This window comes from Camelus ferus, chromosome 15 (genome assembly GCF_009834535.1).
Source record: "Camelus ferus isolate YT-003-E chromosome 15, BCGSAC_Cfer_1.0, whole genome shotgun sequence".
NCBI classification, from domain to species: Eukaryota; Metazoa; Chordata; class Mammalia; order Artiodactyla; family Camelidae; genus Camelus; species Camelus ferus.
This window is the reverse complement of record NC_045710.1, coordinates 25883260-25899542: the sequence shown is the minus strand read 5'-3', so window position 1 is coordinate 25899542 and position 16283 is coordinate 25883260. Positions and strand designations below refer to the sequence as shown.

Genomic DNA, 16283 nt, shown 5'->3' with positions numbered 1-16283 from the left:
CATAACTACCAGGAAGCCCTAAAAGTCGTGCAGCTGGGGCTGGCACTTCGGGGCGATAACTTCCGCGTGTGTGTGTGTGTGTGTGTGTGTGTGTGTGCGCAACAGGGAGCGCCGCCCGAGAACTTCCGCGAGCGAGAGAGACTGGAGAACCACCCGCCAGCACCCCGCCGGGACTGTGAGGAACCCGCGCTCCCCGCTGGGGACGGCCCACCTCCGCTGCGGGCCGGGGCGGGGCCGGGGGCGGGGCCGCGGCAGCGACCCAGTCGATCGCAGCCCCACAGGCCGCCTGGGCCACGCTCGCCGGTGCCACGCCCCCCGACTACATTTCCCAGCAAGCCCCGGGCCGCCCGCGCGCCGCAGTTGACCCATTTCCCGGCCCGTCCCGGGCTCGGCCGGCCCCCGCGCCCAGGCGGCTGCTCCCTGCTGACTGGGGTGTGGGCGGGGAGCGGCGGAGGGAGGAGGAGGCGCTGCTGGCCGCCGCCGTTGCCTCCGCTGCTGGGCGCCTGGGCAGTTCCCCGGGTTCCTGCGGCCGCCATGGACGAGCAGGCGGGTCCCGGCGTCTTCTTCAGCAACAACCACCCGGGCGCCGGCAGTGCCAAGGGTCTCGGGCCTCTGGCGGAGGCTGCCGCGGCCGGCGACGGGGCGGCTGCGGCGGGGGCGGCCCGAGCCCAGTACAGCCTCCCGGGTATCCTGCACTTCCTGCAGCACGAGTGGGCCCGCTTCGAGGTGGAGAGAGCCCAGTGGGAGGTGGAGCGGGCGGAGCTGCAGGTAAAGACCCTCCCGGCCTGGCCCTCTTCATCCCGCCTCTTCGCTCCCTTCCGCCCCGCCCCGACCCTTCCCCCTCCCCCTCTCAGTCCTCGCTCGTCCCCTCCCCCTTTGCTCCCGCCCGTCCCACCCAGAACCTCGTCCCCTTCCTCCCTTCACCTTTGCCTTTCGCCGACCCCACTTCCTCGAGCCGGCTTCCCACTCCCGCCTCTGATGCGTTGTTTACCTTCCCCGGTCCTTTTCGTCTGTTCCTTCCCACTCTTAACTCTCAGGCTCATTTCAGCTCTTCTTGCCAGTCCACATTTTAGGTCTTCCCTTTCAGTTTACTAATTGGACTGACTGTAGTTTTGAGAAATGAGCAAATCATCCCCTGTCCTAGTGAATCCCATCCTAGGTCTAGGGACGGTTCCCGTAAAAGGTATTGACAGTTGGCACCTCTGTCAGGAAGGTGATCGAGGAAGACAGCAGAAGTTGTGTTTGTGAGGCCTTGACTTTGGGCAAGAAGCTGCTGTTGGGCAAAAGTGTTACTAGGAATATCAGCTCCCTTTTTATATATGTAAATATTTCTTCTCTTCTTTCTCCCTCACCCCCTCCCGCGTTTCTTTTAGGTAATTCAGGTTAATGGATTTTGAATGAAGGACCTAGATGATCACAGTCAGGTGGTGGTTCAGAGATGGTTTCCTGTTCTCAGAATCAAAAACTTCCCAAGGGTTAATTTTATGTTCAGGGTTTTGTGAGATTGTCTTGTATTTTAAAAGTAACTAAAAGGAGCTTTAAAGTTGGTTACATTTCCTTGCATAATCTGCAAGTTAAAGTATATCCAGGGAGGAGCTATTGTGGGCTCTTAGAAGAATCAAAGTGAGGCTGATACTTTACAGGCCATTCTGAATTGATAAGTAGGTTTCAGTGGCTGTTCTTAAAAGTTACAAGGCATACACCAATTTCACAAGAAACTTAAAAAACTATGAGTGGCTCTGCCTTTCTGTTTTACTGGCTGATCCTGCATGCTTTATGAAATCTGAGTACGGTTTTAGTTGGTGAAACGCTGGAAGTTAAAATGCTACCCACTGTGTCACTTTTTGGTAGCATGTATTTTCTTTGGCACTTAAGAAAAAGAAAAGGAGAAATAGAATCATGTTAAACAGAATCATGTGCTGGAACAGGCTGCTCTGGTGTAGTGGAAGTGGTTGTGGAAAGAGCAAGCAGAAAGGGTTATATAGTATGAGCTGTGCTTGCTCTGTGACCTTGAGGAAATCCTTTAACCTCTCTGAATTTAAGTTTCATCATTTATGTATTCAGCATATTTATTGAATGCCAGCTGTGTGCCTCTAGGCCTTGGGATTAACAAAACCTCTGCCCTCATAGAGCTTATGTTTTAGTAGGGAGGCAAACAACCAGCAAATGCAACTGTATAGTATACTGATTCATAGTGACAACTGCTATGGGAAAAGTAGGGTACAGGAGTAGAGTGTGATGGGGCAGCTGTTTTAGGTGAGGTGGTCGGGAACAGCCTATGAGAGGAATTGAATGAAATGAGGAAATGACCTATGGTTTCTAAGATTCCCTCTGATTCTTTATTTCTCCAGTTTCATGTTTATATACTTTGGCAACTTTCTCATCCCTCCTGTTATGTTACTTTAGTATCTAGTCTGTTGATATTTGTAATTTTTCTCATAATGAATCTGACCATGTCTGTATAGTAACCAGTCTGCTTGAATGCTTCATCAGATGTATTCATAATTCACCTTTATTAGCAATGCATCCCATAAATGAGGTTGTGGATTTCAGACTTCAGGCAAGTATTAAAGGCAGGCTTCAACTGTAATGTTGTACAGTTGTGGATGATGAGTTTTGTATATAACTGCTTAAGTTTTAATTTCTTTTCCAGTTTAGGGAATGTAAGATAAACCACACTAATTTGTTCAAAAACAAACAAGAAAACAACTCTTATCTTTCTAGCATGGAAGTCTTAGAATTTCCAAGCTATCTCAACCTCTGTCACCTCCCTCCCCTCCATGTTTAACTTTTCCATTTACCTGTAACTGATGTCACTCTTCAGTTGTCTCCCCTCCACCCACACCCACCCACCCACCCACTACTTACTGGGTTATTTATGGCAAATGTTAAGCTTCAGGTAGGTTTCCCATTGGTGCTCATCATATTAAGGACACTATATTTTTACAGTATCTTTTGGTTTGTGCTCCAGTTAAATTAAGCATCCATGGAGAAACTTAGAAAATGTGCCATAGTTTTTAAACAGAACAAGTATATATTTTAGGGGGAGAGAGTTTGCAGAAATCTTTGGCCTTTGACTCCCTTATTAGCATAATTGAAAATATATTTTAAAAATTATTTTACATAAACATCATTAAATTTGATCATATCCCTTCATTTTTCTTTTGCCATTGGAATTTTTCTAGAAACATAAGTAGGTAATTAAAATTGAATGAATGATGAAATTTGGATCAGTTGGTGTCCTCCTTTTAATTTTCAAATCTGTTCTGAAATCATTAACACCAAAGTCAACAAAAATACCTTTAAGATTAGGTCTAATTTGTCTCTTCAGGAACCTGTCAGTCCTGCTCTTTCAAGTTGCCAGGGCAGAGCTGTGAAAGGCAATCCATGCTCTCATCTTCCTGGCCTGCCTGCACCACTTCCTCCATCCTTCAGACCTCGGGAATAAGGAACAGGCCACACTGTGCCAAAAACTTACTGGTCATTTTTTGCCCCCTTGCCCATCTTAGTTAAAATAAAACTTGTTTTCACTTTTGGCAATCGCCCCTCCCCATCACCACCACCATTCATATGAGACTAGGTAATTCATGGGAGTTAGGATGGTCAAGATTATTACTGAGCTTTATATTTGGGGAAGGAATTGGAGGTAGAATAAGTGAAAAATAGAAATTACTGTCCTAGGTTTTGATGTATCTGTGTGGTAGGGGCGGCTCTGCTGTTTACCTGAAAGTGCTGAATTGCGTGAAAACGTGATATGTTATTAGGGCATGTGGTGTGGAGGTTGTATACTGGCGTGTTTTTGAGTCTGGGTTTTGGCATTATTGTTTCATATTTTCATTCAACTAATGTTTTCAAGTAGCTACTTCATGCCAGGTCCTATTCTAAGGCACTGGAGAAACATCACGTTGAAAACAGATCCTACCTGCATGAAGTTTAAATCATGGGGGGAAGACAGGCAGTATAAATGAATACATTCATAAAATACTAGGTGGTAATAAGTGCCATGATAAAGTGAGGTTAGGAGGATATGATGCTTGAGAGCGAGGAGTGGGGAAGAAAGGCTTTACTGATAAGGTGCTATTTGAGCAAAGACCTGAAAAGGTGAAATCTGAGGAAAGAATGTTCTAGGGCCAAGGGAGCAGTAAGGGGAAGGGGAAACATGCTCGGAATGTTTGAGGAATAATGAGGCAAGTGTGACTGGAGTAGAGAAGGAGGATGGAAAAAAATGAAGTTAGAGGTGCTGGGTCTTGCTCATTGTAAGGACTTGATTTTTACTTCAGCAAGATGGGCAACTGATGAAAAGTTTTGAGCAAAAGAGTGACACCATCTTAAATGGAATCCTTTGCAGGGATTCAGAGCAGACTGAGGGGAGGAAGGGAAATAAGGGTATACGAGTCAAAGAGTCTCATAGGGAGACTCTTTTAATAATCCAAGCTGGAGATCAACTAGGATAATAGTGACAAGATGTGTGAATATATATTCACAGGTGATACACATTCAAAATGTAATGGGTTCTGAATACATTTTTGAAGGTAGAACTAGCAAGATGTGCAGGATAGGATGTGAGATTTGAGAAAAGGGGGAGTCAAGTATGACTCATCTGTTTTGACTGAGCAGCTTCTTAGGACTATTGAGATTTACTGAGCATTTAAATGGACAAAGTAAGCACTTACAATGACAGTTTACTTTTTGTTATTACTGTAACTATAATTTACAATTACATTGAAAGGCAACATGGCATAGACCTGTATTTAAATCTTTGCTTCAAAACTTGCTACTTTATCTTATGCCAGAAATACATGTTTGCCATAATTCTGATTTCTCAGAATCTTAGTTTCCTCATATGTAAGGTGAGGATGATAAACTACCTTATGAGAATTAAACAAGATATTTTAAAGTATCTAGCAGAGGTCTGGTACATAACACAAAGTAAGTGCTGAATAAATGAGTGGAAGCAAGTGCGTGATGTTAAATTTGTACTCTCGTTTATCTCCTTGTCCCCAGAGAAAAGCAGAATCTCCAGTCATAAGCTCTTCTAAGGCTAGAGCATGTTAGTGCCGTCCTGGGACCATGCAGTCTAATACTCCAGATCTGATGGTGTCATGCAGAGACATTTAATAGGAGTGACTAATTATCTTCAGTGTCAACCTCAAAACATTGTATACTTCAAATGTACTTGCTTTTCTAAATAATCCACGTGTCTGCTGTTTTGGAGTTTATAAAGTTTTCTGAATATGTTTGTCTTAACCTTGCATGACTTCTTGGATAACAAATTGTATACATTTACTAACCACTCTATAAAACTAATTTTTGGTCTTATTCAACCCTTTAAACCGCTTCCTTTAAACTTGGAAAAGGTAAACCCCATTGTGGTATGGTATAATTTTGTAAACAGGTTTGTTTTTCATTCTATTCATATTCTTGATAATTTTATAACCTGTAACTATATCTTGGAAAGATGATAGAGGTTTTACTCTTTTAAAACATATTCTACTATTTGTCACTTTAGTTTGGTGTTTTTCAACTTTAGCTGCAATCTTAGAATAATCTGGGAAACTTTAAAAAATACTCATTTCCTGGCTGGTACCCCCGACCATTGAAATCAGAATCTTAAGAATTAGAGTTCATGGCATTAGTATTCTTTTGAGTTCCCTAGTAATCGTAATATGTTGCAAAATTTGAAAACCAATGCTTTAGTTGACCTTTTCTGTTTTTACATGTAGTTTCGTGATTTCAACACTTGTGTTGGTGTTCCTGATGTGGATGGCTTTTTATAGAATTTGGGATATAATTTGTTATGTTTCTATTATTCTTTCTAATGATAGCTAGCATTTTATTTTTAGGCAGTAAAATATTGTAACTTGAATCACCTCTCTCTGACTGAGAGATATAATGATATAGTAATCTTTGTGCTGGAATGAATTTTGGAAATAATCAGCTACAACCTTCTTTTACAGGTAAAGTGAAAGGTTAAATGATGAGAATGAAATAGGTTTTGTAGCAGTTCTGTCACTTACATCACCACATACCCTTATGGGTTTTAAAAAACTTAAAAAAAAAACTTTTCAAGTACATTGTCTTGCTTGATCTTACAGCCTTCTAAGATAGAATCATGTTAATGTGATTTACCCTTTTTCTTTTTATTTCAAAACACAGACAGAGATTTTACTATATACTGTTTTCTAGCTCATTTTATTGGTTACATTGAAGATTTTCTCTTTGACTTTGGTGTGCTGTAGTTTCATAGTGATGTGTCAGGGTATAGATTTCCTTTTATTTTATTTGGGACTTTGTTAAGCTTGAATCTGGAGATTGATATCTCTTTAGTTCTGCAAAATTCTCAGTCATTATCTCTTTAGATTTCTCTATCTTACTCTCTTTTCCTTTTGGGTTTCTGATTACATGTATCTTAAGCCTTATTTATCTTTGTACCTTTCCCCTCTTTTTATTTCTACATGCTTTATTCTGGATAATTTATTCTGATTTATCTTTCAGTCCATTAGCTTTCTCTTCAGTTGAAGCTAATCTTTTGAAGTCACCCAGTGAGTTTGTAATTTTGGTTATTGTTGAAGTTCAGTTTTTGGTTCCATTTAAAATCTGCTGGATCTTTCCTGTTCCCTGCAGATATTTTCAGCGTGGTTTTTAATTCTTTAAACCTAGTAAGTATAGTTATTTCAAAATTGGTGTCTCTCTTCTTCCTATATGTGAGTTCTTAGAGGTCCCTTTCTGTGATCTGTTATTTTTCCGGGTTCCTGCTAATGATTTGTTTCTTTGTATGCAGAGGTATCTTTGTGTGGTGCTCACTGTCCTTGAAAAAGTAGAAGACTAATCAGGTCTCAAATAATGGCATCTTCTTCAGAAAGTTTTGCCTTTGCTTCCAGTGGATTTTTAGAGGCATTACTTGGACTGAACCACTTTAAAGCAAATTCATTGTTTGAAGTTTTGAACCTCCCAAATAGCTGGTGCAGGTTTTGGTTGTGAATACAGATGAGGGCCAGTATATTTCTGCGTCACCTTTGCCTTGAGGTTATAAGCCCTTTAGAGTCTTAGCTAAATGTAGGGAATAGCTCCTGTTAGACTCTACACTTTGGATGGTTCTGGTCTTTGCATTTTGCCTTTTGGGTCCTGCAAGACTGTCCAAACTAAAGCTCAAATTTATTCTGATTGACTGGCACCCAAAGGGTAAAAGTGGCTTTTATTCTTTTACCAAACTGAGTTCCCATTTTTCCCTTCAATTTTGGTCAAATAATTCCTTATTATCTATCAACTTAGCTTTTTAAGGTGATTTTAAAAATACTTTATCCAGAATTTTTAGCTCTTTTTAATGGGAGAGTTGTTTCAAGGCACCAATACTGGAAACTTAATTCTCTTATCTTACTTTCAAAAATTCACAAGTAAGAATGAGCCCAATAATTATCTGGGGAGAAGTATCACTGATAGCATTTCTTTATTAAGATATGTTCCTATTTAGCCCGAAACTTTATTTACTATCTAAATCTACTTTTTCTTTGAATTTCAGTGGTAGAAAGAGACCTACATCTTTTCTCCAAAATCTTGGTAATTTAAGCAGAATTTGAAACAAACAAACCCTTTACTAATCAATCCTTAAAAGATGTTTGAAATGATTGGAGGTGATTTCCAAGGGAATCCTTTGTCAACCTACTATCTACTTTGATATCAGCTATACTTTTTGATTTATGAGAGTTATTGGTGATATCCAGGTTTCAGTTCTGAGCCATTAGAAATCAAATTGCCCTTGGGGTCATTAAAGTTTCTTACTTTGGTGGCTATTTTGACAAAACAATTGATTGACCATCCTAATTTGGCAGTGGAAAATGTGGGCCTTAGATTCAGGCAGCTCCATCACTTCTGATTTATAATTTTTCTGGGGCTCATTTTTTTTTTTAAATTGTAAATGATCATATACCCACCAAGTGAAATAGTAGTAAGGTTTTAAAAAGAAAATAATGTGAAGTATGTGACCCATAATAGGTGTCCAGTAAGTGGTTTGCTGTTTTTGGTTGAAATTTCTGTGAATAGAATGCATTTGATTGTATTATTTATTTAAATCACATTTTAGACTTGAAGAACTACTTTACGTGATCGGCTTGTCATAGTAGCTGCTTACGTTTTCTTTACCCTATTAGTAGTGATTTGAGGACAATAAACTAACAGTATTGGAAGTAGAGGGCAGGTCAGAGATGGTAGTAAAAGGTGGTAATAGTTTGTAGGCACTGAGGACTGCAGATATAATAGAGGAAAATTGTAGCTTGGGAGAGAAACCTGAGGCAAGAGAGAGATGTTGAGGAAGGAGGCAGAAGAAAAGAAAATGGGAGCGGCGGTGGGGGGGGGAGCAGAGGCAGACAGGAAGCAAAAACTGTGCTGCACTCATTAACCTGTTCTTAATTCCTGAGGGATATGTTATCTGCAGTCTTCATGTTAGCTCTTGTACTTGTAGAATTCTAGGGCTGACAGGGATAGACACTAAGAACATTCTACCTCCTGAGGGAACTTAAAACTTGAATAGTCTCATCCCTTGTCTTTTAGTTAGAGCCCCAGAGGTGAAGTGAACTGCCTTGGGTTACTCTGTGAGTTGGTGTAGATTTAGCTGAGAACCCAGGACTCTCAGTGCTCAGGCCAGGGCATTGTTCTCTTACCATATGGGCTCCTTTTATTGGTTCCTCACCCTGTATGTAGCTGCCTCTGACCTGAAGTAGCCAAGTGAATTGTAATATTTGTATAATTAAGTATGCTTTGAATAACTGTCATAATTTAAATTCTTACAACTTATTTCAAGTTTTTCTTCTAAGTAGAAAAATTTAATAAAACAATTACATTGTAAGTGGCTTTAACAGGGAAGTCTTTAACAATTTGTGTTCCTCAAAAGTGTTTACTAGTGTTATCACTCCAGTTTAATGCTTTTATTTATTTTTGCAGAGGGAATACTGACATGAACTGTTTGTTTATTTTTAATGTCTTCAAATTCGGATCTTTTCCAGCTTGCTCTGAGAATAGCTTAATTAAGTTCTGTACGTATTTATTAATACAGTTTGTGTTTATTGATCATATATCAAATTTTCTGTAGTGCTTTGGTTATTAGGTTATTCTAAGCTCATCTGTATTACATATACTATATTTGAACAGAATGATGTATCAACCGTGTATTTGCTCTCATGCAGTCAGATATTTGAGGAAATAAAACCATTTTCTTTGACAGGCTTAATGTTGTTTAACCTCTATTACAAAAATGCCTTATCTGAAGAAGATAATAGAATATTAGAAAATACTGATATGTAAGAAGGAAAATTTATCGTAGAATTGACCAGAAGCAGTAGGCACAAGGAAAAATGAGTAGGCGTTTTGTTTTGGAGATAAGTTGTGGAGAAAAATAAGGGAGTGGAAGCCCTGGAATTCAGGTGAGCTTTGGGAAATATTGAATTAGGTTGGGTGGAATAGGTATTTTGGGTGTGGTGAATAGGTTCTTGGCATAACTGCATATAGAGATCCAAGGAAAGGGCCAGGGGAGTGTTTCATTACTGTACACACAGGTTTTATTAGCACTCATTTACATGTGACAGAAATTGGATCCAATACCAGCATATCTAGTTAGGAGAAATAAACATGATGTCAGATTCCACAAGGGTGATACCAGTTTCACCTGATGGAAAATTACAGCTCAGTCTGGGACTTGTTCTCAATTTTTTTGCTTGTTTGTTTATACTTCCTAAATGAGAAGGCTAAGTAGTTAACAAAGGAGCCTAAATTATGGGCACAACTAAAACTTGCTCCTGAGGAATGTAGATTCATAGAGCGCTATAAGGAGGGAGCAAGGAGGAGCCTGGGGATCTGGGTCAGCACACTCACTGAACTTGAAATAGTAGTCAGTCAGGGAAGATAGTGCCGTGGTCCCAGTAATGGAGCCTAGTATTTTATCTGTTGTTTCCTCTCTTTCCTTTCCTTTTTACCCTTCAAAAAAAATAATAGTTTCATTTATTAAGCTGTTATCATGTGCTGGGTACAGTGGTAAGCACTTCACATGTATAATCTCTTTTAATCTTTGCAAAACTGTATGTGGAGCGGTATTAATAATCATTCCCTAATTCATAGATGAAAGGAGAGGTTAAATAATTTGCCGTAAGAAAAGTTTGAGTAATGGGCTTGGGCATAGTAAGAGAAGGAAGTATTTTGAGATTTTTCTTGTTCTCTCATGCTTCTGAGTCAACATATGAGACTGGGATGTTTTCCTCTCCCTTGTCTGCCTGGTGAATTTCTAATCAGCTTCCAACATTTAGTTTACTTTCTTTGGGAGACCTCCCTGACCTCCAGACACAATGAAGCTTCATGCTCCCCTAACAGCTTGTATATGTAAGACAGAAGCTTTGTTACCCAGTATCATCCGGACTGGTGGTTGGGCAGTAAGTCCGAAAAGATGGTTAAAAGGATACTTTAAATAATTTAAGTTAAAAATATATAAACACACAGTGATTTGCCAGTGTGAGACCAAGCCTGCTGACCCTTCACTGTTGTTTTTTTAGAATGCCAATTGGAGTTCTTTGTTGTCATTCTTCAATAAGCTATAAATATAATGCATTGTTTATGATTTCTAATTTTGGTTTTCCTTGGGTAAAGCACACTGAGTGCAAAATCGTAGATTTTTAATGACTTTTCCCCCAGTCTTTTATATTTGTTTCAACCATATCTAATTTGACAGCAGTATTTTTTAGTAGGTCTCCTTTATTGCCTTGTCTTTCTGAAGTGTTCAACTTAGTCTTTCTCTTCATCCCTGTATTTTGTTTATATAATATTTAGTTGAATTATCTAATCAAAGTGGTAAGTGCAACTGACAGAAACAGGTTTGGGAGGAAGTTCACTTGACTCTTGGTAAACCGACATGTTTGGATAAACTATAAAAGCTAGCATACTGTAGCTCTGAATGTTTATCATGCCTTGGGCTTTGGGCAGTGTTTTACAAAGGGACTAGAGGACACTGTTTAATCCGCTGGGTTGGTTAAGAGATGATTAATGGTGAGAACTTCTGCTGCATCTTGATTATACCACCTATCTCATACTTTGCATATTTTTTTCCTCAGTAGATTGTGAGTCACTTAAGGGTGCTTTTATTTCCCTAAAGTCTAGCAGCGTGACTGGCACATAGCAGCTGCTCTTAATAAATGGTTCTTAAATGAAAGAATCAGTGTATTAAGTTACATTGTTGCTGAATATGTATTAAATATATGTGTCTATATATGTATATCTTGTCTCCCAGCTAAATTGTGTCCTTAAGGGCAAGTCTCATGTCCTGCACTTTGACATTTACAATGTTTATCATAAATGTAGTGAATGCAGGATGCGGTTGTCCCTTGGTGTCTGCGGGGCATAGGTTGTAGGACTCCACTAAGGATACCAAAATCCACAGATGCTCAAGTCCCTTGTATAAAATGGTGTAGTACAGTTGGCCCTCCCTATCCCCTGATTCTATATTTTTATGTTGGTATATAGAGGAAGAGTGTATCTGTGTGTCTTGCTGCTAGCTATGACGTCTGCTATAAAGAGCCAAAAGAAGCAAGTGGCATTCTGTTTTTTGCATTGTTATGTAGAGCATTGCTTGAGCCCTGCCACATCATTCTGACAGAGCTCGTTTTAGGGATGCCACTGGCTTCATAATTGCAGCTTGTTGTTGGCTGCAACAAATGGTGCTTGGGTTTTGGTAGTTGCGTGTGTAGGTTTGTTTTCTTCTTCCTTTGTGTGTTAAACACCAACTGCCAGGGAGTGTCTTTGGCATTATGTCCAAAGAAGTCTTTACAGTCAGCAGGATCATATGACTTTACAATTTTTTTCTTTTCTAAAGCCCATACCTTAAAATTTTATACACATTTCTTATCCCTTCTAAGTAAATAACAAATTGAATATTTTTTCCTTGGAAGGTAGCTCTTATTTTAAATAAAATATCTAGTTATCATTACTTTGTGTTCTACTCTTCTGATTTTGCTTGTAGTTGCATCACCAATATGTGATTTTTTAATATTTTTTGAACTCTACTTCTTTAAATAATAAAATAGAAATACCTCAGTTATCCAGAATTCAGAACGAAAAGTTCTGATTTTCTTAACACTAAGCCTACTTCTTTTCATCAAAAATAAAGTTTGGCTTTTCAGATCTTTATAGATAGCCAACTAAGTGAGAATGAGCGCAGAAAGTCTAAAATATGAAAATACCAGAGTGGCCAAAACCTCACAGAAAATTTTTGTGGATTAAAAAAAAATAAAATTACACTTTTGCTTGCAAGGCTTTTGTTTGGAATCTTAAGCACATTTTGAATACCTGGCATTCCTCCTAGGCACTGGAGATACAGTGGTGAACAGGCAGATATGGTTCCGGCTCACATGGAGTTTGTAATCAAGCAATGAATCTTAACTTCAGGTAGACCTGAGTCCATTGTATCTATGGTAATAGCCACTGTGCCAATGCCATTTTAGTTTTTCCTGTTTAAAAACCAACCAGCCAGTAGTAACAACAAAAGAAACCCCATCCTCAGCTCTCTAATCCATTCGTACTGTCATTCTGTCCCTTATTCTCTTTCATTTCTCCTTACAGACATTTACTCCCTTTAGTTTTTCACTAATCTCTTCTTTCTTTGTTCTCTTTCTCTTTTTTGGGTTATTCATTTCTCAGTCTCTTGTGATCTTGCTTCCAGTCCTCCATTCAGATTGTTCACCAGATTATACTTCTTTTTTCAGTAGTTACTTTGATTTAAGTCCTCTCGCTCTAGTTGATTCGTTTTGTTTAGATGCCTTATAAAATTATATCTAGTTAGTCCTGATACTTTTCCACAGTTACAATTTTGCATCTTAAACTTTTTGCTAATACCTTCACCAGGGTGACCTATCGCTTGAAACTCCATCATCCTTTCTAAAATTCTTCTCCCAAACCAAGCTGACCTTTCTCCCCATACCCAGTCTCTTATTTACCTTTTCTAGAAACAGACTCAGCTTTCACTGAACATTTTACTCTCTTGTCTGCACTCTTTCAGCCATGTAAAATCTATTTTAATCATTTAATTCCTAATACTACTTGTTTTTACTCTGATTCAGGCACTCGTCATCTCACATCTGAGTGACTGCAGTAGGGACCTTACTAATTTTTTACCTCTTGTCTTTCCTTTGGTCAAGATATTCTATACAGTATTGCCTCTAAGGCTTCTAAAATATTGATTTCAAGACATTCTTTTTTAGTTTTTGCTTATAATAATTTTCAAAGATCTCCATGATTAAGCTGTTTATATTTCCTACCTGTTATTTAGAGCATTTGTTCTAAACCAAAATAGTGTAATCTTACTCTGTACATAAACCATGCCTTTTTAAAAATCATTGCTCAGAAGGATTTGTCATTCTGGAATGTCTTTCCACCACCTCATAGTTTGTATTACTCTTTCAGATTTATTTGTTCTTTTTTCAAATTTAGCTTACGTCCCATTTACAACATGAAGAGTTTTTAATGATTGCTCCTTTTTTAGCATAGTTGATCCTTGAACAGCATGAGTTTGAACTGTGAGGGTCCACTTATATGTGGATTCTTTTCAGTAGTATATACAATACTACACCCTCCCAGGTTGGTTGAATCTGCTAATGCGGATATACAGGAACTCCCAGTATGGAGGGCTGACTCTAAGTTATACTTTCAACTACGCCAAGGGTCGGTGCCACAGACCCCTGTATTGTTAAAGGGTCAACTTTACTTGCTTTGTTGTTGGGCACTTAGAGTGTGCTACCTTATACTGTTTACTTTTTATGAATCTGTTTAATTAATTTAACAGATATTTATTGGCCATCTGCTGCAATGCCAGAGACCATTCTGGGCACTGGGGATATAGCAGTCAATAGCATAGACAGTCTCTGTCCTCTTGGGGCTTCAGCAACTTCCTCTGTACCCTATTTTTAAAAAGTTTCTAGCACATATCACAGTATGTGTTAATAATGACCATGTTAAAATGGAGTTCAAATTTTCAGGAAGGAGCCCCTGGCCTGATAATGCAGAACCCCCTTCCTTCTTCTGCTGCCTTGCTGCTCGTTAAAATACACTGATAACTTTACAGAAGAAGATGATTATTCTGTAGGATGAGGATAATATATTTTGGAAGGTGGCTGTTGTCTTGGATACAACAGTAAATTTTAAAAAATTAGCCAAAGTACTGCCTTGGAAGATATTAATTCAATTGTATACCATTAGTCTGCTTTGAAAAGGATGCAGATAAGCAGAATGCAGGCAAATCTTTTTTTAAAAAAATACTCATTGTCTTGGGATTGGTACTTATACGTTCTGTTTTTCACATATGTCGTCTTTGGTTCCATATAATCACAGAAGTTAAACTCTTTCACTTTATAGTTGAGGGAACTGAGGCTCAGAAAAGTTAAGTAACTTTAATAAGATCACACAGATTAGTGAGAGATCCAGGGGTAGGAATTTTCCAAATCACATCAAAGAACATTTAGTTTTTGGACAATACAGTTCAAAATTTGATGTATATAATTATGGTCCTGAGTTATCAAGAAAAATTAAGCTATGTTAGTTCACAGGCTTTTTTTTTTTTTGAAAAAATGAAAGCAAGTATTTATTGATCTTTTAGATTCAGTGTACTTCAAAGCTTAAATGATTTAATTTATATCAAATATTTTTTTACATCTTATAAGTCTTTCCCATTTTCCCTACTTTGTGTTCTTTTGTTTTACTTTTAAAGTGTTTGAATAAAATCTTACTTTTGACATTTTGACCTAATTTTTTATATTAGTTTTTTAAAATCAGGAAATGAGTGTGTTATGATAATTGAAAGACAGGTAGTTATTAATAAAAGCTTGTTTTAATAAAATGTGACTTCCCTAGTGGAGGAATCTATATTGATTTTTTAACAGTGCTTTTGTAAATTGTTATAATGTGAATTAGAGAAGAGATTTAGAGCATGAGTTACTGATTAGAAGCCAATTTTTTTTACAAAAATTCTTTACTGCAAAAAAAGTTCTTATGTAGAATTCAGAGTTAAATTTAGATTTTCTTTTTAGAAACTGTCTGAATTGTACATTTAACAGTGTTAAAGAAAACCAAAGCCGGACAGTGATTAAAATGGTGAAAACAGATTTTAATCAGGAACTATTGCAATAAAGATACCAAATAATTATATACTCCAGAATGTTAAAGAATATTAATAGTTTTAATAATTTTAAAATAAATGCGAATAGAAAACACTAGCTGGGTTCAAGGCCAATTATCCAGTAAGTGGGAAAGCTGGGATTCACATTAGGTCTATTTAGCTATGCCTGTACTGCCTTTGAAAAGTTTCCTTATGGTCTCCTTTCCTTAATTTTTAAAATATTTGATTATGTGAAATATATTCCTTTGAGTGATAGCATACATTTTTTCTTTCTTCTGAAAAGTTAATCTTAAAATTGGAAGTATACTCTCTAGGTTTGTTGAAATACTCATTACCATGTTCATGGCCTTCAGATGTACGATCATAGTCTGTTTTATTTCACTGACTTAGTTCCACATATTTTTTGTCCACTCCCCCCACCTTCTGCTTAGTAGAAACATTCACTGGTAATAAATTCTTTTAAAGAATATGCTTTTTCTTCCTCGTACTAACTATAAATAGTGAATATTTTGTAACAACTCTGGTCACAGTCTGTAAGTTTCTTTTCTGAACTATCTTTTGAGGATATTCATTTATTAACTAACTTACTTTAAAATTATTACAGTCATTTCTATGCAACAAGTTCTCTTTTTTTAAGTGAAATTATTTCTCTTTCCCGGTTTATTCTGGGTCCTGCTGTCTTTATCAAAGTATGTTAGTATGCTGACCTAGAAAATTCTGCCATCATAAACCATATTCTAATCCTAAAATATGTAAGAACATGGAAATACTATTTCAAAAGGAGAATTTTAAAGCACTCTTTTTATTTGTCTGAAAATTTGGTAGTAAAATGAAAGGTAGGTTGTGATAGCTGATAACAAAAGGAAGAAGAAAGAGCCTATAATCTGAATCAGAAGGGCATTTCTGGGGCTGGTGTAATAATATCAGATAAAAGCAATCAAATATTAGATAACTTGCTGACTGATAAAGCTTTCCCTGGCGTTTAGAACTTGGAGAATATATGACCATCTCTTATCACCAACTTCCAGTTTTCTCACAGATATTTTTCATGGTTGTGTGTTTTTTACTGGCTTCATCATTTTGAAAGAGTGCTTATTAATCTTTTATACATGCATAGTTTTCTAAGTCCTGTTCAATATAT

At 37.9% G+C, this 16283-nt stretch overlaps 1 protein-coding gene across 2 annotated transcripts in view; it reads left to right on the top strand.

Moving 5' to 3' along the window:
• The first annotated feature begins 394 nt into the window (after nt 1-394).
• STRN (striatin) overlaps nt 395-16283 on the top strand; it is an 86379-nt gene continuing 70490 nt past the window's right edge. Inside the window, exon 1 of one of the 2 annotated variants that reach the window (XM_032497339.1) lies at nt 395-768. In XM_032497339.1, coding sequence (XP_032353230.1) covers nt 535-768 — 234 coding nt within the window. In that variant the 5' untranslated portion in view covers nt 395-534. The remainder of the gene's footprint in view (nt 769-16283) is intronic. The other variant, XM_032497340.1, reaches the window with a different exon arrangement.